This window comes from Equus asinus, chromosome 26 (genome assembly GCF_041296235.1).
Source record: "Equus asinus isolate D_3611 breed Donkey chromosome 26, EquAss-T2T_v2, whole genome shotgun sequence".
NCBI classification, from domain to species: domain Eukaryota; kingdom Metazoa; phylum Chordata; class Mammalia; order Perissodactyla; family Equidae; genus Equus; species Equus asinus.
The window spans coordinates 32,635,501-32,661,817 of record NC_091815.1 but is presented as its reverse complement, the minus strand read 5'-3'; the positions used below and the strand labels follow the sequence as shown (position 1 = coordinate 32,661,817).

The window sequence follows — 26,317 nt, the reverse complement described above, 5'->3', positions numbered from 1 at the left end:
GCTCAGAGAAAGAAGGAAGGAATGCTGGAGCATCTCAACTTCCCTCTGGGTCTGGGCATCCCACCCTCTCCCAGAAGCCAAGAACTCAGCGTGGAAACCAAAATAATACTGTTTTATTCCAATCGTGAAGCACAGTAGTCCAAACGGTTCCCCTCCCCTAGTGGAGACCCTCCAGCCCATCCCTGCAGACTCCCAGCACGCCCTTAGTCTCTCCTCCGGGGAAGACCAACCAGAAGGCAAAGGGGATCCAGGCCTGCAGGCTTTGGAGAAACACCAAAAGCACCCCCCTCTCCTTCCTTCTCTGCCCATCTCCCCTACCTCCTCTTTGTCCTTCTCCTTCCTTTCTTCTCTCTCCTCTCCTGCCTCCCTCTGCTTGTCTGCATTCTTCTCCATTTCTCTGCCGCTTCCCCCATCCTCTCTCCTCCGCTCACTCTCCCCTACGGTCTTTTCTCCCTCCCTCTCCTTTACTTGTCTCCTCTCTTTCTCCACTGCTTTATTCCCTTCGCCCCCTGCACTCCCTGGACTGACCAGCCTTCTCCTGCCAGGCTCTCCCCGTAGCCTGCTGTCCTCCCCTCCCCCAGCTTGGTCCCTTTCCTCCTACCGCCCTGGCCTGACCCTGTCTACACCTCTCATCACACATTTCCACCACGGAGGGAAGCCCTCAGAATCCACCCTGGCCACCACCATCTTCCACACTTGTGGCTCCCGGACCTCAGAGAGCACAGTGTCGGCTTCCCCTCGGACCCAGACAGGCAAACTGCCAAGATGAGGTCCCTGGATGAGCCAGGAGGTGGCCGGAGGGACTGGGGTGGCCTCCTTGGCCTCAGACCTGTTATCTTTGGGATCGAAGAATGCCCTCCCGCCCTCCCAGTGGAGGGTGGCGGGCAGGGGGGTGGGAAGGGTCAGGGCTCCGGGGCTCTCCCCCAGCAATCCCTGAGCAGGTCCATGTGGAATAAGGCTGCCCCGGTGAGGAGTCGTGCAGCGAAGAGGTGGCGGCAGGGCAGACGTCGGGCCGCGTGGATGGAGCAGCTGCAGCGCGTGAGCGCCCCGTCCAGGAAGAAGTCCGAGGTGCCATCCTTAAGGGCAAAGCCAGCTCCAGTCCAGTGGAAACCCCGCGTCCCGTGCTGCCTGGCAAAGGCCAGCTCCTCGGCCACCAAGTCTGCCAGCTCTGGCCCGCAAGCTGCCCGGAACTTGGCCAGCGGCTCCCAGTCCATGTCCTCCTCTCCCGAGGGGCAGCGAGGCCTCTTTGGTTCCCGCGGGGCTTCTCCTCCGCCTCCTTCCTGCAGGCTCTCCCCCGCCGTCAGGTACACTCTCCTTGTCACCGCCCATTCGACATCACCCTCGAACACGGTCTTCACGGTCGGGCCGCACGTGACGCCATTCCCCAGCCCCAGACACCTCCCTCCCGTGTCCCCACACTCCATCCCTTGCCCTCCTCGGCTCCTGGGGCCCCCAGACCGGGCTCCCCCTCCATCCCCATTCTCCAGGCTTGTCACCCTTGTGTCCCCCAGCTGGATCAGAACTACATCCTCCAAGTCCTTTCTTCTTTTGACCCCCAACCTCACTCCTCTCTCTTCTCGGATCTCTGGCCCTCTCTGCCCCTCATCTCCCCACTGGGGTCCCCTTTGGTCTCCGTTCTCAGGGACCAATTCCAGCGGCTTCTCCAAATGGACCCCCTTCCAGTTTCGCACCTCCAGCCCCCTTCCCGTCTCTGTTTCCAAAGGAAGCCCCTTCCAGTCTCTGGTTCTCAGTCCACTCGCCCTTTCATCGTGCAACTGGCCCTCCCTCCAGGTGTTCCCTTCAAGACTTCTGGCCATCTCATAATCACACTGGGTGCCCCTCTGCTCCGTGGTCTCTAGCACCCTAATCCTTTGATCCTCCAACTGGGCCATCCTCCAGGTGTACCCTTCCAGTCCCCTGAGCCCCTGGTCCTCCAAATGGGCACCCCTCCAGACGTAACCTTCCAGACCCCAATCTTTCTCACCCTCCAGTGGGGCCCCCCTCCAGTCTCTGATCTCTGGCCCCCTCAAGTGCTCCTTCTCCAACTGGGACCCTCTCCAGACACTCCCTTCCAGTCCCCTCACCTTCCGGTTCTCCGACTGGACTCCTCTCCAATCTCGAATTTGCAATCCTCTCCCCTTCTCACTCTCTAACTGAGCCCCTCCCCGGTCTCTGGTTTCCAGTCCTCTGACCCACTCTTTCTCCAACTGTGCTCCTCTCCAAATGTTTCCTTCTTTCGGGGCCCCTGCCCAGTCCCCGCTCTCCACGCCCTTCACCCTCTCGTTCTCCACCTGGGCTCCCCTTCCCGGCTCGCCTTCCAGCCAAAGACCCCCACCGTCTAGGCCATCGGGCGCCGCCTCCCCGGCCGCGTCGGCCCACTGCATGGCCACCAGGTCGCGAAGGCACTGCGCCACGCTGCGCGAGGGGCTGAGGCGGCGCAGCAGACGCCGGCGGTGGCCCCGCACCAGGGCGCACGCGTCCAGGTCGCGGGCCGCCTCGAAGGCGCGGAAGCGCACCCACATGTCGCGGCGCGGCGCCCAGTTGCGCTCGAAGTAGTCGACGAAGGCGGCCGGGCCGTGGGCGCGCAGCTCGGCCAGCGCCTCAGCGTAGGCGGCGGGTGACGACGCGCCGGCCAGGCGGCACAGGCGCGGCCACAGGCCCGGGTCCTCGCGGCCGGCGCCGCCCAGCTCCTGCGCCTTGCTGAAGAGCGTCTCGAGGCCCTGCGCACGGCAGATCTGCACGCGCGCCCCCGGCAGCAGCTGGCGCACGGCGGGCAGCTGCGCCGCCACCTCGGGCCCGGCGGTGAGGCAGCGCACGCGGCCCTTGACGTCGGGCGCGCTCTGCAGCAGCGAGGCCAGCGCGAAGCGCAGCAGGCTTGGCGTCCCCGGGCGCGCCACGCAGCAGGCGGCCTGGCGCGCGCGGCCCGCGCCGTCCACGCACAGCACGGCCAGCAGGTCGAGCGCGCCCTGCAGCCCCGGCAGCCGGTCCACCAGGAGCATGCGCGGGAAGCGCCGCAGCAGCGCCCGCGTGCGCGACGTCAGGAAGAACACGGTCTCCACCACCGCCTGGTCCTCCACGAACACCAGCTTCACCTGCGGGCGGGGGAGGCAGGCGGGGAAGGAGGTCAGGGGACGCCGGGGTCGCCTCGCCCCCCTCCCTGACCTCGGTTTCCCCCTCTGGAGAAAGTGGAAGCCATCCATTCTTGCGTGCACACGTTGATTCTTTTGACCGGCAGGAGGCAGTGCAGGGGAATGGTTAAAAACGCGGGCTCCGGAGGCGGATGGCCTGGGTTTGAGATCTCGGCATTACCATCTAAATAGCTGGTGTGAGTTTTGCACACCAGACAGCCTTTCTGAGCCTCACTTTACCTACTGGGAACTGGGTATTGATGCCTTCACGGGCTGAGAGGCAGTCTGGGGCAAGAGTTCTCAAAGTGTGGGCCCCGGACCAGCAGCATCAGCATCACCTACTGGGACCTTGGCAGAAATGCATATTCTCAGGCCCACCCCCGACCTGCTGAGTCAGAAACTCTGGGGGCGGGGCCCAGCGATCTGTTTTGACAAGCCCTCCAGGGGATCCCCACTCCCGCTCAAGGCTGAGAGCCAGCGGTCTGGTAGCAAAGCTCACAGACTGTGGCGCCAGATTGCCCAGGTTTGAGTCTAGGCCCTGCCACTTCCTAACCTTGTGACTTAACCTCTGTGTGCCTCAGTTTCCTCCTTAACCTCCCTGTTTCCCCTTCTGGGAACTGAATATTTATTCCTTTATGCACGGAGAGTCAGGTTCAGCATAGCGTCTGGGGCCCGAATGCTTGGGCTGAGGCCCTGGAGTCCCCACTTCCTGGCTGTGTGGCTTCTGGCAACTTCCCTGACCTCCATCTCCTTTGTAAAATGATAATGAGAGTATCTCTGTGATGGGATGGACGAAATGAATTGAAGCATTTAGAACCTAGCCTGGCACAAATAATATTACAGTCATTCAACCATCCTCATTCAACAAATAGTAAGCGCTCTCAAAGTGATCGTTATTACTATAATTATCATGCCAGCTCAAAGACCATGTCCTCACGAAGGGCTTCCCTGGGCATCCCATCTAAACAAACAGCCCAGCTCTCTCTAGGTGCTGGAGGCCACGGCACTTAGCCCCTGAAGCACGTCACATCTTTATTTGCTGATTTCCTGATTGCCTGTTTACCCTCCCTAAGATGTACGCCCCAGAAGGTCAGGGATGTTTTGCATCCATGATGCTGTGAACGGCACCTGGCCTGGGGCAATAGCTCCATACAGCCTGAATAAGTGACTGAATGAAGGCGCTAGTGGGCGCGATATCCACTGGCCACATGTCTGGAGTGGAAGTTCTGGAAAGAGTCTAGTTTTGAATCCTGGCTTTGCCTCTTACTAGCTGTGGCACCCTGGGCAAGCGACTTCCCCTCGCTGAGCCTCACTTTCTTTGTCTGCAAAAATGGGGGTAATAAGTCTGTTTAATAGGGTCGTGGTGAGGCTAAAATGAGATCATTTGTATCCAAAGCTTGGAATGATGCCTGGTAGGTATCGAATACGCACTTATTATTACTGTCTTACTTGAGCTCCCCGCAGCATTCAGCTCAGTGACCCTGCCTCCTTTCCGGAACACAGGTCTCTCTTGGCTTCTGTCCCCCTAAAAACTCCTGGCTTTCCTCCTTCCTCCCAGCGTCTCGTCTGCAGTCTCCTTTGCTTGCCCCTCCTCTTCTGCTCCGCGTCTGAATGTTGCCGGGCCGCAGAGCCCGACCCTCTCCTCTCCTCTCCTCTTTCCTACCTCTAGGCTCTGCCAAGGTGATCTCATCCAGCCACACGGCCTTCCTCATCTCTAAGCTCCTAACTCCCAGTTCTGTATCTCCAGGCTCCAGACCCACCTACCGAGCTGCCTCTGCAGCAACAGGCCCCCCTTGGATGGCTCATGTGTCCCCTGAGACTAGCGGCAGGAAGCCACACTTGATTCTCGCTTTCCCCAACCTGCCCCTCCTCGGTCGGCACCATCTCCATCAATGGCTCCACCATCCACTCCATTGCTCCAGCCCAGACACTCTGGGCTGGGTCCTGGCGTCTCTCTTTCTTCACTCTCCACGTGCAGTCCATCCCTGCGTCCTAAAAGCGACCTTCAGAATGAGTCCAGGACCTGATGACTTCTCCCCATCCCAACGGCCACCGTCCTGCTTGGAGCCACCACCATCTCCCACTTGGTTTATCGTAGCTGCCTCCTCATTGGGCTCCCTGTCTCCACCTGAGCCCCCTGTCTGTCCCCTGCACGACCGCCAGAGGCTATTTGCAAAACTCCAATCAAATCGCTCCCTCCTCTGCTTGGAAACCTTTCCCAGGACTTCCCATCACACTTCAGGTAAAACCAGGAGCTCACCCCTCGCTGTGGGCTGGGTGATGAGGCCCTTGGACCTCATTTTCCACCCCTCTGGTCCACTGTGGCCTCAGCCACTGCAGTCTCATTATTATGGCACAGAAGCCACTTTAGCAGGGCAGGGAGATGAGTGGCTATGAGCTAAGGCCCCCTCCACCAGGCAGACAGTCAGGGCTCCTACAGCCAGTCCCTGTCAGAGCTGACTCGCAGCTGCAGAACCAGGATTCGAAAACATTTTAAGCACAGATCTCTCCACAAACTGTTCTGCCAGAATGTGACCTCATCCTACAAGACCAATTAAAAAGCACTGCATAGTTCTCAGCTTTCAAGGAAAAAAAAAGTCTAATAGATTCCAAAGAAAAGAAGGAAACTGCTTTCCTACCCCTGAAATCATACATTCAGCATCTTAAATAGTGTTGGAATTCAATAAATTTTATTTTAAAAGCCTCTCAAGCTTACTGCTGAATTAGTTACTACACCACCATAATTGTTTTCAACCATTATTAATTTTCACACTTACTATTACTTTATGATTTATCTCAGATGTCTCCATCTAGAACTGCTCTGTCTGATACTCTAGTCACTAGCCATATGTAGCTAGTTAAATTTAAATTAAGATTTTAAAATATATAAAAATTCAGTTCCTCAGTCACACTCGTCATATTTCAAGTGCTCCGTTGCCACACGAGGCTAGTGGCACAGATATAGGACATTTCCGTCATCATAGAAAGTTCTAGCGCTGGTCTAGAAACTAACATAAAGATAAAAGCCATAATAGGTATAATGGGTTAAAAAAATTACCTGTTTCCATAGTATTAAGTAAGTTCTTATCTTTTTCTCCTTGGGAGTCAGGAATAAGAGAAAAGCAAATACAGCAAAATGTATTTGCCTTGAGACTTTTCCAGAGCTGGCAAGTATGTACTTGACTAATAAGAAGCTGACTTCCATTCTTCTTTTTTTTTATTTTTAAGGAAGAGTGGCCCTGAGCTAACATCTGTTGCCAATCTTCCATCATTTTTCCCCCCCCAAAGCCCCAGTGCATAGTTGTGTATCCTAGCTGTAGGTCTTTCTGGCTCTTCTATGTGGGATTCTGCCATAGCATGGCTTGATGAGTCCTGTGCAGGTCTGCACCCAGGATCAGAAACAGTGAACCCCCGGCTGCCAAAGCGGAGCATGTGAACTTAACCACTCAGCCATGGGGCCAGCCCCCTGATTTCCATTTTTGAAGATTCAACTCAGATTTCTGATCTTGGGTTTTCTTTTGTGAAAATTAATACAGGAAACCCTTACTAAATTTGATTTGGGAAGGCCTGTAGGGGGAGCTCTCAGGCCCTATCACGCATCATCAGTTACACCACACAGGAAGAGACAGAGCTTACATCTCGGCCAGGAGGTAAAACTACTTTACTACTGAAGGAAGATCTCTCTCCCCACCCGGCAACAGTCCAGCCAATGAGAAACACCGCAGCTCAGCCAATGAGAAACGCCACAGCTCAGCCAATGAGAAATGCCACAGCTCAGCCAATGAGAAACGCCACAGCTCAGCCAATGAGAAACACCACAGCTCAGCCAATGAGAAACACCACAGTTCAGCCAATGAGAAATACCACAGCTCAGCCAATGAGAAACGCCACAGTTCAGCCAATAAGAAATGCCACAGCTCAGCCAATGAGAAACGCCACAGCTCAGCCAATGAGAAACACCACAGCTCAGCCAATGAGAAACACCACAGCTCAGCCAATGAGAAATGCCACAGCTCAACCAATGAGAAGCTGTTGCTGCCCTGAACTGTTCCTTTCCCCCAATGGACTTCCCTTTAGAGCAGCCCCTCCCCCTCCCCCTTTTTCTCTATAAAAGCAGCTCCCCTCCTTTGTTCTCTGGATTTGCCTGTGGTTTGCCATAGCATTGCATCCCGAATTGTGATTCTTTCGCTATTCCAAAATAAACTCATTTTGAGGCTTTTCAAGTCAGTACTTTCTAAAGAGGGCACACAAGCTTTTCTTGCATAGCTATTTGTTCATTACACAGCATTTATTGAGCACCTGTTGTGTACCTGGCACTGTGCTAGGCCTTGAGGAGAGACAAGGGACTGACTGAGGCAGGCCCGAGTCCCGCCCTGTTGGACTGGCCAAATCTCCATGAGCAACAGCACAACCAGTGTTGCTTTCAGCTGGAAGGCCCACCCAACGGTTAGACAGTTAAAGTTCCTGGTCCCTGGAGCCAGACTGCAGGGATCCAAATCCAGGTTCTTCAAGTTACTAGCTGTGTGAATTTACACACCAGCTGTGTGACTTAGAGAAAGTGTGTGAACTTCTCTATGCCTCAGCTGTTCCCATCTGCAAAGATGGGGAGCATAACTGTAAAGTCGCTATGAGGATTAAATGGGTTAATCTGCATGAAACATGTAGAACAATGCCTGGCATGAAGTCAGTGTTTATTGAGCATCAGCTGTTGGTATTATTCTTATTACCTGAGTGTGGGGGGCATGCTAAAGAGAAAGGCTGGTACTGAGGTTGGTGTGGGGCCCTCTGGCTGAGTGAGGGTCATCGCTGAGAGAGAACCATTATTTTCCGTATAAGGCAGATATGGAAACTGAGGCTGAAAGATTCCAGGTGTGCAGTAAAGGATTAATTCAGCAGGTCTGGGTTGTCTAAACCATGCACATTCCAAAGAAAGGACTGGCTCTTGCCTGGCTCCCGGGAGATAGCCTCTAAGCCCTTGGCATGTCCTGCGTGATAAGAGTGACTTGTTTTACCTGGGACCCTGGGCCATACCTGATAGTCTATGCTAACAATGTGATTTAAGTGGGCCTTGGGCCACTCAACATCAGCTTGACCTCCAGAGGGGCTGGACTAAGGTCAGCCACACAGGCAGTCAGCCATGTCTACATAACGGGATCCCAATAAAAACCCTGGACACCGAGGCTCAGGTGTGCTTCCCTGGTGGACAGTACCCCATGCTTGTTGTCACACACCCCTGCTGGGAGAATTAAGTGCTGTCCGTACAACCCCACTGAGAGAGACAACTGGATGCCCACCTGGTCTCTCCTGGACGCTGCCCCCTGCACCTCTTCCCCTTGCTGATTCTCATCTGTATCCTTCCACTGTAATAAACTGCAGCTATCAGTATAAACATTTTTCTGAGTTCTGTGAGTCCTCATTGAACCTGAGGGTGGTCTTAGGGACCCCGACTACACCAGGGGAGTGACTTGCCCAAGGCCATGGAGCTGACAAATAGTGGGGCTGGGATCCAAGCCTAGGTCATTAAGAATGGCTGAAAAAAAAAAAGCAAGGAGTGAGGGGGAGATGGATGGGTGACACTTAAGGGGTGTGGTGACATTTGATGAAGATGGGGATACATAGGTGAGTGAATTTATCTACCAGATAGTCAGCCCTGGTGGTCTAGTGGTTAAGACTTGACACTCTCACCACTGAGGTCTGAGTTTGTTTCCCGGTCAGGGGACCACACCACCCATCTGTGGGTGTCACACGGTGGTGGCTGCATGTGGCTGTGATGCTTAAAGCTATGATTTCAAATACCAGCAGGGTCCCCCATGGTGACAGGTTTCAGCAAAGCTTCCAAGCTAGACAGACTAGGAAAAAGGACCTGGCCACCCACTTCTGAAAAAATTGGCCCTGAAAACCCCACGAATGGCAGCAGAGCATTGTCTGATAAAGCGCCGGAAGGGGAGACGGTGGTGCAGAAAGACCCGGCCGGGCTCCACTCTGCTGCAGGCAGCGTCACTAGGAGTCGGAATCAACTCAATGGCCCTGACAACAAAAATCTACCAAATATTTACTGAACAAATCTGATGTGCCAAGTTCTGGTTCAGGCATTGAGGAGGGCCAGTAAGACACACTCTAGAGTGGGTAGAGACAGCCTGCAAACCAGAGATGAATAAATATACACAAGATGATTTCAGGCCTGTAAAGTGCTGAGGAGAACTAACCCCACCCAGGAAGCAGTGTCTCTGTGCCAGGCACAGTGCCAAGGCGTTAACTCTTTCAATCCTCACGACAATCCTGTGCAGCAGGTACTATTATCATCATCCTCATTTTTCAGATGGGGAAACCAAGGCACAGAGAGGTTCGGTCGCTTGCCCAGAGTCACACAGGTAGTAAGGGGCAGAGCTAGGATTTGACCTCAGGCAGCTCGGACCCAGGGTCTGTGCTGCAGACCACCGTGCCCCATGGCCTTCACAAAAAGACTGCACAGGGCTGACTGAGAGGCTCCTGGCTCACACAGGAGATGGTGCAGCCCTGAGAGCAGATCTGAGGACCTGAATGAGCGCAGGTGTCATCTCAGACACATAAATTGGTGGCACCAGGATGCGTCGCCCACAGATGGCAGACTGCGCAGTGTGAGCATCAGAAACCACACCACTAACACTCCCCACCCACATCTCTTCCTATATGTGAGCACACAGCCTCCTTTTCACGTGTTCAGAACGACACTATTCTCCAGACGGCCCTGAAGAAAACACTGAAGGAATAAAAATAACACCTAAGTAGCTAAAACACATAAGCCTTCCTACTTTCTGGGCATTGTTTTTTTTTTTTTGGGAGGAAGATTGGCCCTGAGCTAACATCCGTGCCAATCTTCCTCTATTTTGTATGTAGGACGCCGCCACAGCATGGCTTGATGAGCGGTGTGTAGGTCCACGCCCGGGATCCGAACCTGCAAACCCCAGGCCGTCAAAGCAGAGGGTGCGAACTTAACCACTACACCACCTGGCCGGCCCCTGGGCACTGTTCTTTACATGCACACATCTGATCCTCTCACAGAAACCCTAACTACCCTATGAGCTAGTATCTACTATTATCTCCATTCTACAGATGAACAAACTAAGGCTCAGAGAAGTTAAGTAACTGGTTCACAACTAGAATGTCTATAAAGCTTTTCGCGTATGACGATATAAATAAAACCAAGTTCTAGTTTTACTCTATCATCTCAAAAATGGCTCGTCTGATGTAAAAAGAGGCTAGGTGGCACAGAGGAGATCCTCTCTGGGAGCCAGGAAGCGATAGAGAGGTTGCGACTGAGCTGTGAGAGGCCCGTGTGACCACAGAGCAGGAGAAACACAAGCCCCCGATCCGGGCAGGGCGCGGGCAGACCTCGGTGAAACAGCCCCCTCCAAGCCTGCGGTCATCCTTTGCTGTGCGCCAGGGAATCGTGGCTCTCCTCGGTGCTGGGCACCGGGCAGACTGCGCCTCTCTGTCCCCTGCAGTCAGGCAAGGTCATACGACTCGCTTCGGCCAACGATAGATATGCAGGTGGAAGGAACCTGACCTGGCGTGTCTCTCACGGGCAGAAGCCGTAACAGCTCTTCCTGACAGATGCGATAATTATCCTGGGATGCACCTCCCATCTTCCCGGGTCCCTGAGTGGCTCGGATGAGCGGTGCTTCCCCCAACAACATACGGTGGGTAAGGACGGTGAGCAAGAAGTCAGCTTCAATGAGGTAAGCCACTGGGATCGGAGGGCTGGTCGTTACTATGGCAAACCCCAGGCCATCCTGACCGACACAGACCCGGTCCTTTTTTTTTTTAAATGCTGTTTTTCTTTTTCTAAAGATGATGCTATCTGGGAAGATTTTTTGCTTTTTCCGTTTTTTTTCCTTTGGCTCCAGAGCCCTTTTTTTTGTTTTGTTTTCTCCCTAAAGCCCCAGTGCATAGTTGTATATCCTAGTTGCAGGTTACTTTACTTCTTCTATGTGGGATGCTGCCTCAGCGTGGCCTGATGAGCAGTGCTAGGTCCACGCCCAAGATCTGAACCAGCGAACCCTGGGCTGCCGAAGCTGAGCATGCGAACTTTTTTTTTGAGGAAGATTAGCCCTGAGCTAACATCTGCCGCCAATCCTCCTCTTTTTGCTGAGGAAGACTGGCCCTGAGCTAACATCCGTGCCCATCTTCCTCTACTTTATATGTGGGACGCCTGCCACAGCATGGTGTGCCAAGTGGTGCCGTGTCTAGCCTTGTGCATAAGTCATTCCGCACCTGTGCCACCACCTCTACGGGATAAATTCCCAGCAGTGGGAGAAGGAGTCAAAGGGTGAGGGCTCTGGACATTTTGACAGATAATGCCAAATTGTCTTGTGCTGAGATTGTGCCAGTTCACCACTTCATATTCCTAAAAATAGCCCTCTCAGGGGCCAACCCTGTGGTGTAGTGGTTAAGTTCAGCATGCTCCACTTTGGCGGCCTGGGTTTGTGGATTTGGATCCCGGGCATGGACCTACACCACTCGTCAGTCATGGTATGGTGGTGACCTGCATACAAAGCAGAGGACGATTGGCACAGATGTTAGCTGAGGGTGAATTTTACTCAGCAAAAAAAAAAAAAAAAAAAAAAAAAAAATCCAAAAGTAGCACTCTCAGATCAATGTTCCCCTTTCTCATAAGGCAAAAAATCCATGTAAGAGAAGGCTGTAAAATTTCTGGGCAAGGTCCATCTCTACCCCAAGAGCCAGCTTGCTTACAGGTTACTATGGAGCCTGTCACAAATGAGGTAACAGAGACGTGATTGGACACATCAGCCCTTCATCACTGCCTCAGGGCAGATTATAAAAGGTCTTAACACCTCCCTGATTGAAGCAGTCACTCAGTCTTGTCCATAAACTGTGGCTATGGCTTTTGGCTACACTCTTCTTGGCAGATTCCCTTCCAAGACCAAGTGAGCTACCTCAACTCAGGGGTTCCCAGGCATTCAGCTTTTCAAAACAATCCCTCCTTCAGGAGACTGCTGGAAGCAGAGAGAATAATATCTGGTTGTTGCTTAACCTAGTCTTTGGATGAGAATAAAGAATTCTTTATTATCTTAAATATTAATAATACACAACTCTTTCAATATATCTCTTAAGGGGCTGGCCTGGTGGCATAGTGGTTAAGTTCGAATGTTCCACTTAGGTGGCCCAGGGTTCACTGTTTGGGATCCTGGGCGCGGACCTCCACACCCCTCATCAAGCCATGCTGAGGTGGTGTCCTGCATAGAACTAGAATGAGCTACAACTAGGATACACAACTACGTACTGGGGCTTTGAGGAAGAAAAAAAAAGAGAGGGGCTGGCCCCGTGGCCGAGTGGTTAAGTTCGTGTGCTCCACTGCAGGCGGCCCAGTATTTCGTTGGTTCGAATCCTGGGCGCGGACATGGCACTGCTCACCAAACCACGCTGAGGCAGCGTCGCACATGCCACAACTAGAAGGATCCACAGTGAAGAATATACAACTATGTACCGGGGGGCTTTGGGAAGAAAAAGGAAAAAAATAAAATCTTTAAAAAAAAAAAAGAGAAAGATTGGCAACAGATGTTAGCTCAGGGCCAATCTTCTTCACCAAAAAAACAAAAGAAAGAAAGAAAGAAAAGAAAGCCACTTAAATTTGGGTGCCTTAAAAGAAAAAAAAAAATATATATATATATCTTTTAAGCCAAAAACGCCAGGTGAAACTTCCAAGTAAAGGTGATCGACTGAACACATCCCACTAATTTCAGTCTTTCCCGAACCTCAAGTACATCTATAGAGAAGGGTTCTTTTTTTGTTTTTTTTTTTTTAAATACAGAGGCAATAGGAGAGGAGACAACAGGACGCAGACCTCGGAAGCTGGAAAGCAGATGGACAAGCTGACCACTACCCCTCAAAAAACAAACAAACAAAAAAACCACACAGGATTCCTAAGCCAGCAATTGGGAAATGCTGAGGACCCCAAAAAGAACTGGCAGCACCGGGCCGTGTGGGGAGGTTAAAAGAAAGCTGAGGGCTGTGTAAGAAGCAGGTAGATCTCACAAGCTCATGAGTCCCGTCTCCCCCAGGCGTCTGGCGGTTTATTCCACGGAGAGGGCAAAGCAGAAAGGTGTGCCGGCCCTGGGGGCATCGGGCCCATCTGATGGGGAGGCGGGTCCGGTGCATCTCGCTGACTGAATGCCAGCTCCCTAGCCCTCCCCCCGCCGACGTGGCTCCCCAAACCTGGCAGCCTGGCCTCTCTACTCGCCAGCCAGGTCGGGGTTTTCTCAGGGGGTTTGACTGGCCCCAGAGGAAGAAGGAAAGACGCTGACACCTGGCACACCCCAACATATAAGGCAAGATGCAAAAAAGTGTGCAGCATAGGTTACCTTGCCGGGGGAGGGGTAAGGGGAAATAAGGTTAAAAATGAACACATGCAAATTAATCTGTGTACGTATAGAGCTGTGCCGGTCAATCTAGAAGCCACATGGGGCTGCTTAAATGTCAATTAATGAAATTGAATTAAAAATTCAGTTCCTCCTTCATACTAGCCACATTTCAAGCGCTCGATAGCCACATGGGCCCTGGGGCTGGCATACTGGACAGCGCAGGCAATGATCATTTTTGAGGAGGATTGGCAGCAGATGTTAGCTCAGGGCTAATCTTCCTCAAAAAAAAAAAAAAGAAATATTTTTTAAAAAGGAGTAACCCTCTCACTGATCTGTCTCTTGGTTTCCTAGAACTTCTTTCTCATTTCTTAGGTGGCCAAGGGTCAGCCGGTGATGCAGCAGTCAAGTTTGGTGTGCTCTGCTTCGGTGGCCCGGGGTTCGTAACTTCGGATCCTGGGTACGGACCTACGCACTGCTCATCAGCCATGCTGTGGTGGTGTCCCCCATACAAAATAGAGGAAGATGGGCACAGATGTTAGCTCAGGGCCAGTCTTCCTCAAGTAAAAAAAAAAAAAAGTATTCAGGTGGCCAAAGTGCAGAGCTGGGAGCCAACCTCAGTTTAAGTTAGATTTCATTACAGCCTCCAAAACAGAATTACACAGCCACTCTCTTGACATTGAAGGCTTTCCTTTATGATGGGTGGCTTCTCACAGAGGTAACCCTACTTGGGGTGCTCCCAGGGGGGGGACAGTGGATAACAGGGAACAGCACAGCAAAGACCAGGGGGGTGCATGTGTGTGCACTCCCATTTTACAGAGCAGCAAGCTGAGCGGGGTGGGGCCCTCAACCCTCCAGAGCCTAGAACTGATGGGGAGGGGCCAGAGCCTCATCTCCAAACTGGGGAAGAGCAGAGCGGTGAAGACCAGGGCCCTGGGCCCAGACTCTGTGGCTCTGGAGTCTGGCTCTGTCCTTAAGCAGCTGTGTGCCCCCGGGGCAGTTACTTGACCTTTCTGTGCTTCAGTTTCCTTGTCTGTAAAATGGAGGTGAGAATGGGGGACTCCTTCCTCATGGTGCTCTGCTGAGATTTAAATAAATCATAAGATCTAAAACACTTAGGGTAGTTCCTGGCCCAGAGTGAGGGCTTGATAAACGTTAGCTAAAATTATTATCAATATTATGTGTGGACAGAGGCCTGCGTTTGGGTGGGTGGCTTGAAAGAGGGCTGGTCCCTGGGCATGAGATGGAGATGGAGATGGGGAGAGTGCTCTGGACCTGATTCTGGACAGTGGGTTCACGCCTCATCTGCACCTGAGTTGGACCTCTTCTATGCATGAGAAAAAAAGCATAGACACCAATTTATTTTCTTCCTTCCTTCCTCCCTCCCTCCCTCCACCCCTCCCTCCCTTCCTTCTCCACCCCGGCCCTGAAGTTGGATCAGAGCAGCAGAAAAATCCCTCCCAGAGGCAGCATTCTTGCTGTTCCTCCAACACATGGAGGCTGCTGCAGCCTCTGAACCTTTGCATTGTCTGTTCCCTCTGCCTTGCATTCGCGTCCCTATGAAGGCAGAATGGGGGTCCCCTCCCTCCATTCTGTCCCCTCTACTTCACCATCACTTCCTCAGAGAGGCCTCCCCGGACCACTCAAACTAAAACAGCACCCTCCCAACTGCCCCTGTCCAGCCCTCACCCATCCTCCTTTACCCGGCTGCTCGCCCCAGCGGCTTATGGACCGGAGGACCCTCCCTTCTCATTCTTGATCTGGAAGGGGGGGGGGTTCGGGGGTGTTTTCACTTTGTGCACACTCATCAAACCACACGCTTATCGTTTGTGCATCCACGCGTGGCCGGGGGCTGCGGTAGCGGGCAGCGCGGGACCACAGGGCATTTGCACCAGCACAGGAGGTTCTCGGGGACTCTCTGCACCGGGCCTGCCCACTCTCTGAGCGCAGGGCCTCGTGGGTCTCGCAGGCTGCACCCCTCACCCCAACGCCTCCATCAGGACTTCCTGAATGAACGCACGGAGGAAGGAAGGAGAGGGGTGAATGGATGCTGAGTGGGGCGGATGCACGAATGAATAAATGACCCCCACGCGAGTCTTGCGCGTGCCTCCCCCTCCCCCGCCTGCCTCTCCCCAGCCCCCACCTTGGCCTCGGGGTCGGTGCGGAAGAGCCCCTCGAGCACGTGCAGGGCGTCCAGGACCCCGTGGTCGCGGCCCTTGCAGTAGGACAGCAGGCGGCGCACGTCGGCGGGGGCCACGAACTGCTTGGAGATCTTGTTGGTCGTGCGCACCGGCAGGCAGGCGTTGGCCAGCAGGTGGCCCGGCCGGAAGTAGTAGGCGAACTCGAGTGGACACGCCGGGTGCGAGTGGGTCAGCTGGCACTCCGTCACCACCAGGCGGTCCCGCAGCGGGCTCAGCTTGACGATGATGAAGGCCGGGCAGCCGGGCTGGGGGGGCCTGCGGGAGGAAGCACCAGGGCCCCCGTCACACCACCCTGCTGCCCTCTGCTTCCTTCTCTCTCCTTTTGATGATTACTTTTAGAAAATTAAGAATTGTTTCAAGCGTAGAGGAGAGGAGAGGGCCTGAAGGATAAGCCAGCTGTGTGACCTTGGGAGAGTCACTTAAGGTCTCTGTGCCTCAGTTTCCTCACAGCGTAAAAGGGAGGTGATAATCATAATACTGTTCTCACAGGGTTGTTGAAGAGGATTCAAAGAGTTGATATATGGAAAGCACTTAAAAGCAGCGTCCAGAACATGGTGAATGCTATGTGTTTGCTGTCATTCTGGACACGCTACCCCCCGCTCCGTCACAAGTGAATGAATGTTGTATTATATTTACTGCAAACAATTTTAAGAACAAAACATTTCAGATACTCCTGTATCCACTTCTGATGTCACAAGTTGAGGCCCTCTGTGAGCCCTGCCCCAACAAATTCCCCTCCGTGCCTTTGTCCCCAAAGGTAGCTAGCACCCAAACTGAGTATTCAGCACTCCTGCATAGGTTTTTCTGCACCCATAAACAATGGAAGGTAGGGTTCTGTGTTTTAAAACTTTGCATACAAGGAAAAGTGCTCAAACTCATTAGTCATCAAGAGAATACAAATTAAGGGGTAGCCCCGAGGCGGAGTGGTTAAGTTCACATGCTCTGCTTCAGTGGCCTGGGGTTTGCCGGTTCGGATCCTGGGTGTGGACCTAGCACCACTCCTCAAGCCGTGCTGTGGCAGCGTCCCACACAGAAGAACCAGAAGGACTCACAACTAGGATGTACAACTATGTACTGGGGCTTGGGGAGAGAAAAAAAAGAGGAAGACTGGCAACAGATGTTAGCTCAGGGCCAATCTTCCTCACCAAAAAAAAGCATACCTTAAAAAAAAAGAGGGCCAGTCCAGTGGCATAGCAGTTAAGTTCACATGCTCCGCTTTGGTGGCCCGGGGTTCACCGGTTCAGATCACAGGTGTGGACCTATGCATTGCTTTTTAAGCCATGCTGTGGCAGGCGTCCCATATATATAGTAGACGAAGATGGGCATGGATGGTAGCTCAGGGCCAATCTTCCTCAGCAAAAAGAGGAGGATTAGCAGTGGATGTTAGCTCAGGGCTAATCTTCCTCAAAAAACAAAACAAAACAAAACAAAGAGAGTACAAATTAAAACCCTAAGAAAATGCTGCTACCCGACCAGGATGACCAAAAAGAGAGACTGATAACATCGAGTGTTGCTGAGGACGTGGGGCAACCGGAACTCTCATCCATCATCCACGGGAGTGTGAAATGGTACAATCACTTTTGGAAAACGGTGTGGCAGTATCTACTAGAGCTGATCACGTGCTTCCACTGTGAACAGCAATCTCACTCCAGATAAACGCCTGCCCGTGGGCCCCAGAGGGTGTGTACTAGGATATTCATGGCAGCACCATTCGCATCAGCCAAATACTTGAAACAACCCAAATATCCAGCCACAGAGGAGGAGAATAAGTTGTGACACATTCCTAAAATAAGATACTAATCAACAACAAGAATGAACAAACCATCACCATCCCCGACAACGGGGATGGATCTCACAAACCTGCTGTGCGAAGGAGGCCAGACGCAAAAGAGGACCCACCACACGATTCCCCTTTGTAGGAAGTTCAACAACAGGACAGAGCTGACCTCTGCTGTCCAGAGACTGGACAGTGGTTATAGCCTAGAGTGGTTAATTCTGTGGGGGGCACATGGCAGCTTCCTGGCACTGGGCATCTTCTGTGTCTCGTTCTGCGTGCTGGTTACATGTGCATTTTATTTTGGGAAAATTCATCAAGTTGCACACGTATGATGTGTGCACTTTTCTGAATGTGGTTGCATTTTTTTAAAAGCTGACTTAGGAGACTTTTGTTTTCTAGCATATGGTGGGCGGAATAACGCTCCCCTCTTCCCAAAGATATCACACCCTAGCTGCTGGAGCTGTGCAAATGTTGCCGTATGGGGCAAAAGGGACTTTGTAGATATGATTAAATTAAGGATCTTGTGATGAGAGGATGCTGGAGTCTCCAGGTGGGCCCAGTGCAATCAAGGGTCCTTACATGGGGAAGAGGGAATCAGAGACAGAGAGTGAAAGATGCACGCTGCCGGCTTTGAAGATGGAGAAAGAGGCTGCAAGCCAAGGAATGTGGGTGGCTTCTAGAAGCTGGAAGAGGCAAGGAAATAGTTTGTTCCCTGGAGCCTCCAGAAGGAACACAGCCCTGCAGACACCTTGCTTTTAGCCCAGTGAGACCCGTGTTGGACTTCTGACTGTCAGAGCTGTAAGATAATACGTTTGTGTTGTTTTAAGCCATTAGGTTTGTAGTAATTTGTTACAGCAGCAACAGGAAGCTAACACAGTACAAGCATCATACTCTGTATATCCGTTTGCCATTTGCCGTTTCACTCATCAGCTTTTCAAGACTTTTCTGTTTCATTCCTTTTATCTGCTGCCTAATATTCCACTCCATGATTCTGCCAACTGTTCTGTTGTCTCCACTTCTCCCTTCCCACCCACAGCGCTTCAGTGAACACTCTCTTCCACACCTCTGAGTCTGTCTAGATCAGTGGTTCTCAAACTGTGGAGCACAGCCCACCACCTAAATCAACTTAGAGAGCTACATCCAGCACTGTGAAAAATGAACGAGAATATGGGGGGAACATCAGAGTGTATTTCCCTGATAATAATATTGAAATTGATCTGCTTTCTGAAAGGGGGTTCCGTGTTTCTCCACGGGGCAGGGGCGGGGGAGGCTGATATCAGCATTTTTGGTGGGAGGTTTTATGTTTACAGAGCCGAGATTGGCAAACTCTCTCTGCACAGGGCCAGCAAGTGGATATATTCTGTTCCTGTATTGTGAACACAGCCATAGATGATAGGACAAGGAATGGACGTGGCTGTGTTGCAATAAAACTTTATTGACAAACATGGGCTGCAGGTTAGATCTGGCCCAAGGGCCTCCTAGTTTGCGGCCCCTTCTGAGAGACTGCCCAGGGCCTGGCACGTAGTTTAGATCCCAAGAACTAAATGCCAACAGCACACCCCAAAAAATACTTTTCTCCCCCATGCAAGAGGTAAAGTAAAACCCAGGAGGCTGCCGGATTTTAAAAGTCTACATAAAGAGTTTGAGACTTTTTGCCTTATTTAAAGCAACAAAAATAATGCAAATTTAGCAAAATCGTAAGCGTACAAACCATCATAAATAAAATACCAACATACAGCCACCTCGGTGGTATCGGGTGGAACTAAAAGAGATTACCAACACGCAGCCATTTTTGATCCACCAACATGGCAAGTTCACGGGGTTCCACCCAACGCATCTCCCTGGAAGAGCCCAGAGGCTTTTGTGGAACTCTCTGGTCTGCCTTCATTTAATTGGGTGTTTCAGCCCCTAGCACGAGCCCCCACTCAGGGGAGGTCACTTCTTCTGCGAAGCCGTCCATCTTGCCAGAGAATAGCACACCCTCTCTGTGGGGTCCCAGGATCTCACATAACCATCTATTGCGGCCTCAACACCCCATTTTTGTAATTTGTCTCCACCTAGCTGGGGGAAAAAATGCCACCTGCCTCTAAATGTGAACTCCACGTGGGCGGGGAATTTTTGTCTGTTTTGCTTACTGCTGTATCCCCAGCACCCAGAACAGCCCCTGGCCCTTAGGAGGTGTCCTGTAAACATATGACACACATATGAATGACTGAATCCCCCTTGTATGTTCTGCAGGCCCCCAGGAACACCACTCACACCGTCAAAACCACCCATTGCCAAGTCCTGCTCATCATGCCTTCTCAACTCTCCAAAGCGTCCATGCTTTTCCATTCCCACTGCCACCAACCTACTATAAGTTCTTTCCTTCTTCGTGAAACATCCTTCTCCCTTCTCACCTAGTGAACTCCTACTCATCCTTCACAACCCAGAGCCAGTGTCACCTCCTCCGGGAAGCCTTCCCTGGCTATCCCCAGGCTAGGGCAGATCTCCTCACATTGGGGTGATGATTTGATGGATGCCCATCTGTAATGTATGCTCCTCACTGAATGGGGCGCTCCCCCACTGAAACCCCAGCATCTAGAACACATTCACCCTGCACACAGAAGGTGCTCGAAACAAACCTCTTGGATGAATGGACAAACAGCATGGCACCCAGGACCAAAAAAATCTCTAGGGTGCAGGCCCATTCAGCTCTCATATTAATAATCCATGAATGAAATAAAGGTGAGGGGAAGGAGAGGGAAAGAGAGAGAGAGAGAGGAGGAAGACAAGAAGGAAGAGACAGGATGGTAATTAAAAGCATGGGCTCTGTGATCAACCTGTGTGGGTTCAATTCTTGGTTTTCCCTCTTAGTAGCTGTATTACCTTGGGGAAGTCCTTTAACCTCTCTGTGTCTCAGTTTTCTCATCTGGAAATTGGGGCTAATGATAATACTGACCTCACAGATTTGTTGAGAGAACTAAATAGGAGGATTAAATGATGTTAAGTGGTCATGAAGGGACTGGTGCACAGTAAACAGTTAATAAAAAAGCAGCTGTTATTTTCAAAACATCTTTTCTCTTCTAAAAGTACCATTGCTTTGGAGCTGGCCTGGTGGCATAGTGGTTAAGTTTGGTGCTCTGCTTTGGCAGCTATACACAACTCATCGGCCATGCTGTGGTGGCGTCCCACATACAAAATAGAGGAAGACTGGAAGAGATGTTAACTCAGGGCCAATCTTCCTCAAGCAAAAAGAGGGAGATTCGCAACAGATGTTAGCTCAGGGCCAATCTTTCTCACCAAAAAAAAAAAAAAAAAGTAGTACCATCGCTTTGATTTATTTTGCACTCCACTCACATAGTTCTTCTTATCTTTCAGATTCTCAAGGTTTTTGTGTTTTCAAAGGCTGCTGTGTATTGGGAAAGGTTGAGTAATCCTGTTCTAGAGATGGACATGCTGAGAAAGAGGCTCAGGAGATGGAGTGGAAGAGAAACTGGAGCTGGAGAGGGGAAGATGCAGCGATGGTGACTGGGAGGAGGTCACTGTGCAACCTTGGGAATGAGGGAAGAAGTAGCTGAGAAGAAAGCCTGTATGTGTGTTCTCCGGACCCTCGGTCGCAGCCTCCTCCCTGGCCTCTTGCCTCTCTCCTCCAGTCCATCCCTGACTCGGCCCCAGAGGGTCCTTCCTACACCCAGAGCTGACCCTGCTCAGAGCCCTCCCAGGGCTCCCCAGTGCCCCCAGGATAAAGTCCCAGCCCCTGGACCCAGCCCTGCAGGTCCAGACCTTGCCACCACGGCAGCCACATCTCCCGCCTTTGCTCACACACTACACTCCCGCTTAGGACCCTGGCCATGGGCTGTCCCCGGGCTATGACACCGGCAAGGCCCTGCCTGAGCAGCTGGGGAGACAGAGGGGCTCAGAAGTGATGGGCCCCAAGTCATTATCCCTGAACCAGCCCACCAACCACCCCCACTCCTGGACCATCCCACGGTCTCCCCAGTCACCAGGCCCGAGCCCAGGGCACTGTGCTCGTCCCCTCCACAGCCTGTCAATCCCCAGCCTCAGCCCTCCTGCCCCCGGCTCCCTGATATTTGCAGAGTATTTGGGACATTGCCTGCACACAGCTAGTGCCACATATCTGCTAGGTCCCATACTGTACAAACACAGATACATAAACAAACTCCTTCAAGGTTCCGCTCACTGGTCAGCTCTTCCAGGAAGCCTTCCAGAACCACCCTGTAAGCTCTCAGATGGAGCTGACCGCTCCTCTCTTATCCTCCTCAACCTCTCTCTCACTATTGTGGGCCACTATTTCCAGTTTTTTGTCTTTGTCTCCTCTATTAGGTTCTGAGCAGCTCAATGGTAGAGACCGGCTCTGGTTTCCAAACGCCCAGTGAAGAGCATGCACACAGCAGTTGCTCAACTTTGAATCAGGTCCTGTTAGTACAGAGAGATTCCAGATCGGGCCCAAGCTTTTTGCAAGCTCTAACGTTCTCGATTTCTCTGGGATGATGTGTGTTTGACGCTGTTCTGCTTCCAGATCTCCAAGTCTCTGTTTCTAGAATAAGCAGTGAGTAAACTGCCAAGAATAGTAAGCTCACCACAAATGTTTAAATAACTACGGGGGAGAGTCACTGTTAAGAGAGAGCTCACTCCGTGCTGGACGCTCTTCTGAATGATTTGCATGGATGAGTTCATTTCATCCTCACAAAACCTGTGAGATAGGTACTATCGCTTCTCCCATTTTCCAAGTGAGGAAACTGAGGCTCAGAAAGGTGAAGTCACATGCTCAGTGTCACCGGATAATCAGCAGTGGAGCCGTGGTCTGCACCCAGGCTGCTGGCTCCTGAGCCTGTGCTCTTGACTCCTGCCACAGCTGCCATTTGCCCAGCCACCCCGTGTCCCAGGCATCAGGTAAGCACCTTCCCATGCATGGTCTCACGGTAAACTTGCAACAGCCCCACGTCAGAGAAGAGAAAACTGAGGCTTGGAGATGTGAGGTCTGTTGCCCAAAGCCACCCACCCAGGAAGTGGTGGAGCGCATCTCAAGCAGCCTGAAGGCAGAGTCTGTGTTTCTTAAGCACTTCGCTCTCCTCTGTGGCTCCCCAACCAAGGGTCTCAAACTCAGGCACGTAAGGGGGCCAGGCAGGCAAAACAAGGAAGTGGCAGTGCTAAGGATGAGGTGGCAGAGAGCGGCGGGGTCTGGGGCAAACCTGAGTGCCAATGTGTGGTCTAAATGTGGCGGCCGACTGCCACATGGGGAACGTGGCCTCAGCCTGCTCCAAGGGAAGTTGGAAACCCAGTGTTGTATGGGGAATGTTCCTGGTTTAAAATTGGGGTCCATTTAAACACCACTGGCCACCTGGGTGTGTCTCTTAGCTCTGTTTTGGATGCCTTACTTGCCCTTCATTGTATCATTACGGTTGGAGGGAACTATCTGTGAGCTTGTTCATATAACATCAGTCTTCCTATCCAGTCTGAAAGTTCCAGAAGCGGAGGGAGTTTGTGTCTTTCTCAAGGACACCCCCACCCCCACCCCTGGCCGCCTGTGAAATATCCCCAGCCCCCAGCATGGGACCTGGCCCTCTATTTACTGAACGGATCTTTTTCTCTTTGTCCTGTGGCTTTCTCTGCAGCTCATTCTCTATCTCTGATCTCTTTGTAAGTCTCCAAAACCTGGCGCTCACCTGATTTTCTGGCTCTGTCAGGTGTCTCTGGCTCCGTGTCTCCCTGTTTCTGAATTTTCCCTCTTTTTTTTTTTTTTTCAGTCTTGGGTATGTGTGTCTATCCCACTCTCTGCCTCTCTACGGATCTCTATTAAAGTCTGAAAGTGGAGCCCACCCCGTCACTCACTGTGTGTGTGCCTTTGTCCCTCCAGCTCCCTCGCCTTGTCTCTCTCTCAGTAAGGCTCCCTCGTTGATTCTCTCTGCCACTCTGCAAGGTGTTATCTAGCTGCTTTAGTCTGCATCCCTCCCTCCCAGTTTCTGGATGAGGGCTCTCTGCTTCCCCCTCCCCCTTGCTCCCCGCCCCCCCACTCCCCAGCACCCAGCAGGGCAGCGGCTGGGCTCACGCACCCCACGGCGGGCCGGCTGGGCGCGCGCACGTCCTTGCACACCAGCCGCACGTAGCTGTACTTGAGCACGTCGATGAGCGTGTAGAGCGGGGGCGCGCTGGCCCAGCGGCAGCGTGCCAGGTGCATGGAGCTCTTGACGAAGAACAGGGCCAGCCGCTGCTGGCACCACGCATCGAAGAAGCGGCTGAACTCGGCCCACGAGAAGAAGGCCCGCTCCCGCAGCTCCTGCTCCTCCTGCCCCGCCGCCGTGCCGGGTGGGGGCTCCATCCTGGGGCGCCTGAGTGGAAGCAGTGGGGGACACGTGGATATCAAACCCATCTCCAACCGAGGTATAGCACTTCCTCCACTCTCGGCCTGCCTCTTTGGTGCTGGTGTCTTTATGCAAGTGGGGCCCGGGGTGGGATGCACCTGGTTAATCACTAGATATGTGCTCCCACCCCATCTTTGGCCTGCTCCCACCCCCTGCATTATTCCTGGGATAGTTAGAGCCTGATATCCTGATCCCTAATTCCAACTCTGGTCCCCTCTTCCATAGATGTGACCCCCTAAATACAGTGGGGGGTCCCTCTCTCAAAATATGACCCTTAAGCTCAGTTGTGGACACTTCCTCAAACGTGTTCCCAACTTTCAGCTAAGACCTCCTCCCCCTCCAGATGTGTTTCCTACAGTTGGCAGTAACCTCTAGGGCCGCCATTCATCTGGAACTCCTCCTTCCACGTCTGTACACTTGGCTGTAACCCGTATCCAGCTGTGCCTCCCTCTAAAGATGCTCTATATCCATAGGGGCTCCCTACATCCAGTCATGGACCCCTCACCCCCAGTCATATTCTTCATGCACCTGTGGCTCCCTCCTCCTCAGATGTGTCTCCAATATGCAGCTCTTTCCCCTCCCCCAGATGTGACCCCTATAGGTCGCCACATCCAGCTGTGGCCCCTGCTTCCCAGAGATGCTCCCATACCCAGACGTCCTCCCCACATCCCGTATGAACCCTTCACTTATAGATAGTGTGCCCCATTCACTTGTGGCCAATTCTCAGAAGTGTCACCAACATTCTTCTGTGGTCCCCTCCTGCCCAGACGCGCCGCCCAGTTCAGCTGTGGCCCCCTCCTCCCATCTACAGCTATCATCCTTCTCAGATGTGCGTTCTCGCCCTAGACATGGCCCCTGGTCCTCAGACGGGCTTCATCACCCCAGATGCTCCCCCCCCGTCCAGCTGCGCCTCCCCACTCGTGCAGCCCCACTCAGCCGGCTCCCGCCTCCCCAACCCCTCCCAACCCTGACCGCCGCGGCCCCTCCCATCCCTGCTGTCCCACCCAGCTGTGCCTCTCCCCTCCCCCAGATGTGCACCCTTCCCGCCCCTCCCCACTCACCTACCCGCCCCGGAGCGGCGTCCACCTCCCACAATGCCCCGCGCTGAGGCCCAGCCCGGCCCTCGCTCCCGGGATGCCCCGCGCGGCCTCCCGCCTCTCTTCCCGCCGTTCCTCGCGCAGCGGTTTCCACCGAATCTCCCTCTTTCCCCGCCAGTCACTCCTCGGACGCGCAGCCACACCCGCTCAACGAGAGCGAGGGAAGGCTCGGGACCGTTTCCCAGCGTGCTCTGCGGGAGGGCTCGCCCCACTTCACCCCCTTTTCAGGCAGCCTCCCGAGGGGGAGACTACAACTCCCAGCGTCCTCCCTGCGGCGGCGGCGGCGCGAACGTCGCCCGGGCCCCGCCCCTCGGCCCCGCCCCGCCCCCGCCCGCCGAAGTCTGCGCGCGAATTCAGTGGCGCGAATTTGGGGCCGCAGTCGAGCGCCGAGTGGTTCCGGGTGTGGCGCCCAGGACAGCGGCGCGCGGAGCCGGCGCGAGGCAAGTGGGGCCGCCCGCGCGGGCCTGGGGGGCGGCGCGCGTGTCGTACGCTCGGGGCCCATGGCTCCGCCGGGTCGGTCGGCTGCAGAGGAGCGGACGTAGGGAATGCTGAGACGGCCGAGAGCGCGGTGGGGAGGGGAGAGCGCCAGCAGCGGGCCGCTGGGTGGGGCGGGGGAGTCCGCCGGAGGGAGAGGGCCAGGTAGAGGGTGGACGAAGGCGGACGAGGGCCGAAGCCGGTAGGACCGGATACGTTTTGAGAGGCCTGGAGGGGCGGGGCCTCCGGAAGGGGCGTGGCCATGAAGATAATGGGCGGGACTATCAGGAAGTTGGAAGGGCTGGGGGCGGGGCCTCTTGGAAGGGGGCGTGACCATAGAGGCATGAGGGGCGGTCAGGGAAAGGCTTGGATGGGCGGGGTTATGCGGAAATTGGAAGGGCTGGGGGGCGGGGCCTCCTGGAAGGGGCGTGGCCATGGAGGGATGAGGGGCGGTCAGGGAAAGGCTGTGGGTGGGCGGGGTTATCCGGATATTGGAGGGGTTGGGGGAAGCGGGGCCACCTGGAAGGGGTGGGGCCATAGAGGGATGAAGGGCGGTCAGGGAAAGGCTGTGGATGGGCGGGGCTATCCGGATATTGGAAGGGCTGGGGGGCGGGGCCGTAGAGGGATGAGGGGCGGTCAGGGAAAGGCGGTGGATGGGCGGGGCTATCCGGATATTGGAAGGGCTGGGGAAGCGGGGCCACCTGGAAGGGGCGTGGCCATAGAGGGATGAGGGGCGGTCAGGGAAAGGCGGTGGATGGGCGGGGCTATCCGGAAATCGGAAGGGTTGGGGGAGACGGGGCACCTGGAAGGGGTGGGGCCTGGAAGAGTTTAATAGTGGGCAGGCCAGGCCAAAGGTAGAAGGAGACGTTGGCTTTAAGGGATGGGCCCGGCTGGATAGAGTAGGGGCCAGGGAGAGG

At 53.6% G+C, this 26,317-nt stretch overlaps 2 protein-coding genes across 3 annotated transcripts in view; one reads left to right on the top strand and one right to left on the bottom strand.

Moving 5' to 3' along the window:
* Positions 1–99: 99 nt before the first annotated feature.
* Positions 100–25,024, bottom strand: ZSWIM9 (zinc finger SWIM-type containing 9). The gene is made up of 4 exons (XM_070498187.1): positions 24,895–25,024; positions 23,521–23,796; positions 15,630–15,942; positions 100–3,092 (listed from the first exon to the last, which is right to left on the bottom strand). Exons 2-4 carry the CDS (start codon positions 23,784–23,786, stop codon positions 903–905), a joined length of 2,769 nt encoding a protein of 922 aa, XP_070354288.1. The 5' UTR covers positions 23,787–23,796; positions 24,895–25,024; the 3' UTR covers positions 100–902.
* The window catches only part of LIG1 (DNA ligase 1), a 48,903-nt gene continuing 47,552 nt past the window's right edge, over positions 24,967–26,317 (top strand). Inside the window, exon 1 of one of the 2 annotated variants that reach the window (XM_070498188.1) lies at positions 24,967–25,366. The gene's annotated coding sequence lies outside the window, so the exon portion shown is untranslated. The remainder of the gene's footprint in view (positions 25,367–26,317) is intronic. The other variant, XM_044760240.2, reaches the window with a different exon arrangement.

Excerpts from the sequence above, each read along its gene's own strand:
- ZSWIM9 (XM_070498187.1), bottom strand. The coding sequence starts at position 23,786 with ATGGAGCCCCCACCCGGCACGGCGGCGGGGCAGGAGGAGCAGGAGCTG. Across the intron at positions 15,943-23,520 it reads CCCAGCCGGCCCGCCGTGGG|GCCCCCCCAGCCCGGCTGCC; the intron begins GTGCGTGAGCCC and ends TTCCTCCCGCAG. Across the intron at positions 3,093-15,629 it reads GCACCGACCCCGAGGCCAAG|GTGAAGCTGGTGTTCGTGGA; the intron begins GTGGGGGCTGGG and ends CCCCGCCCGCAG.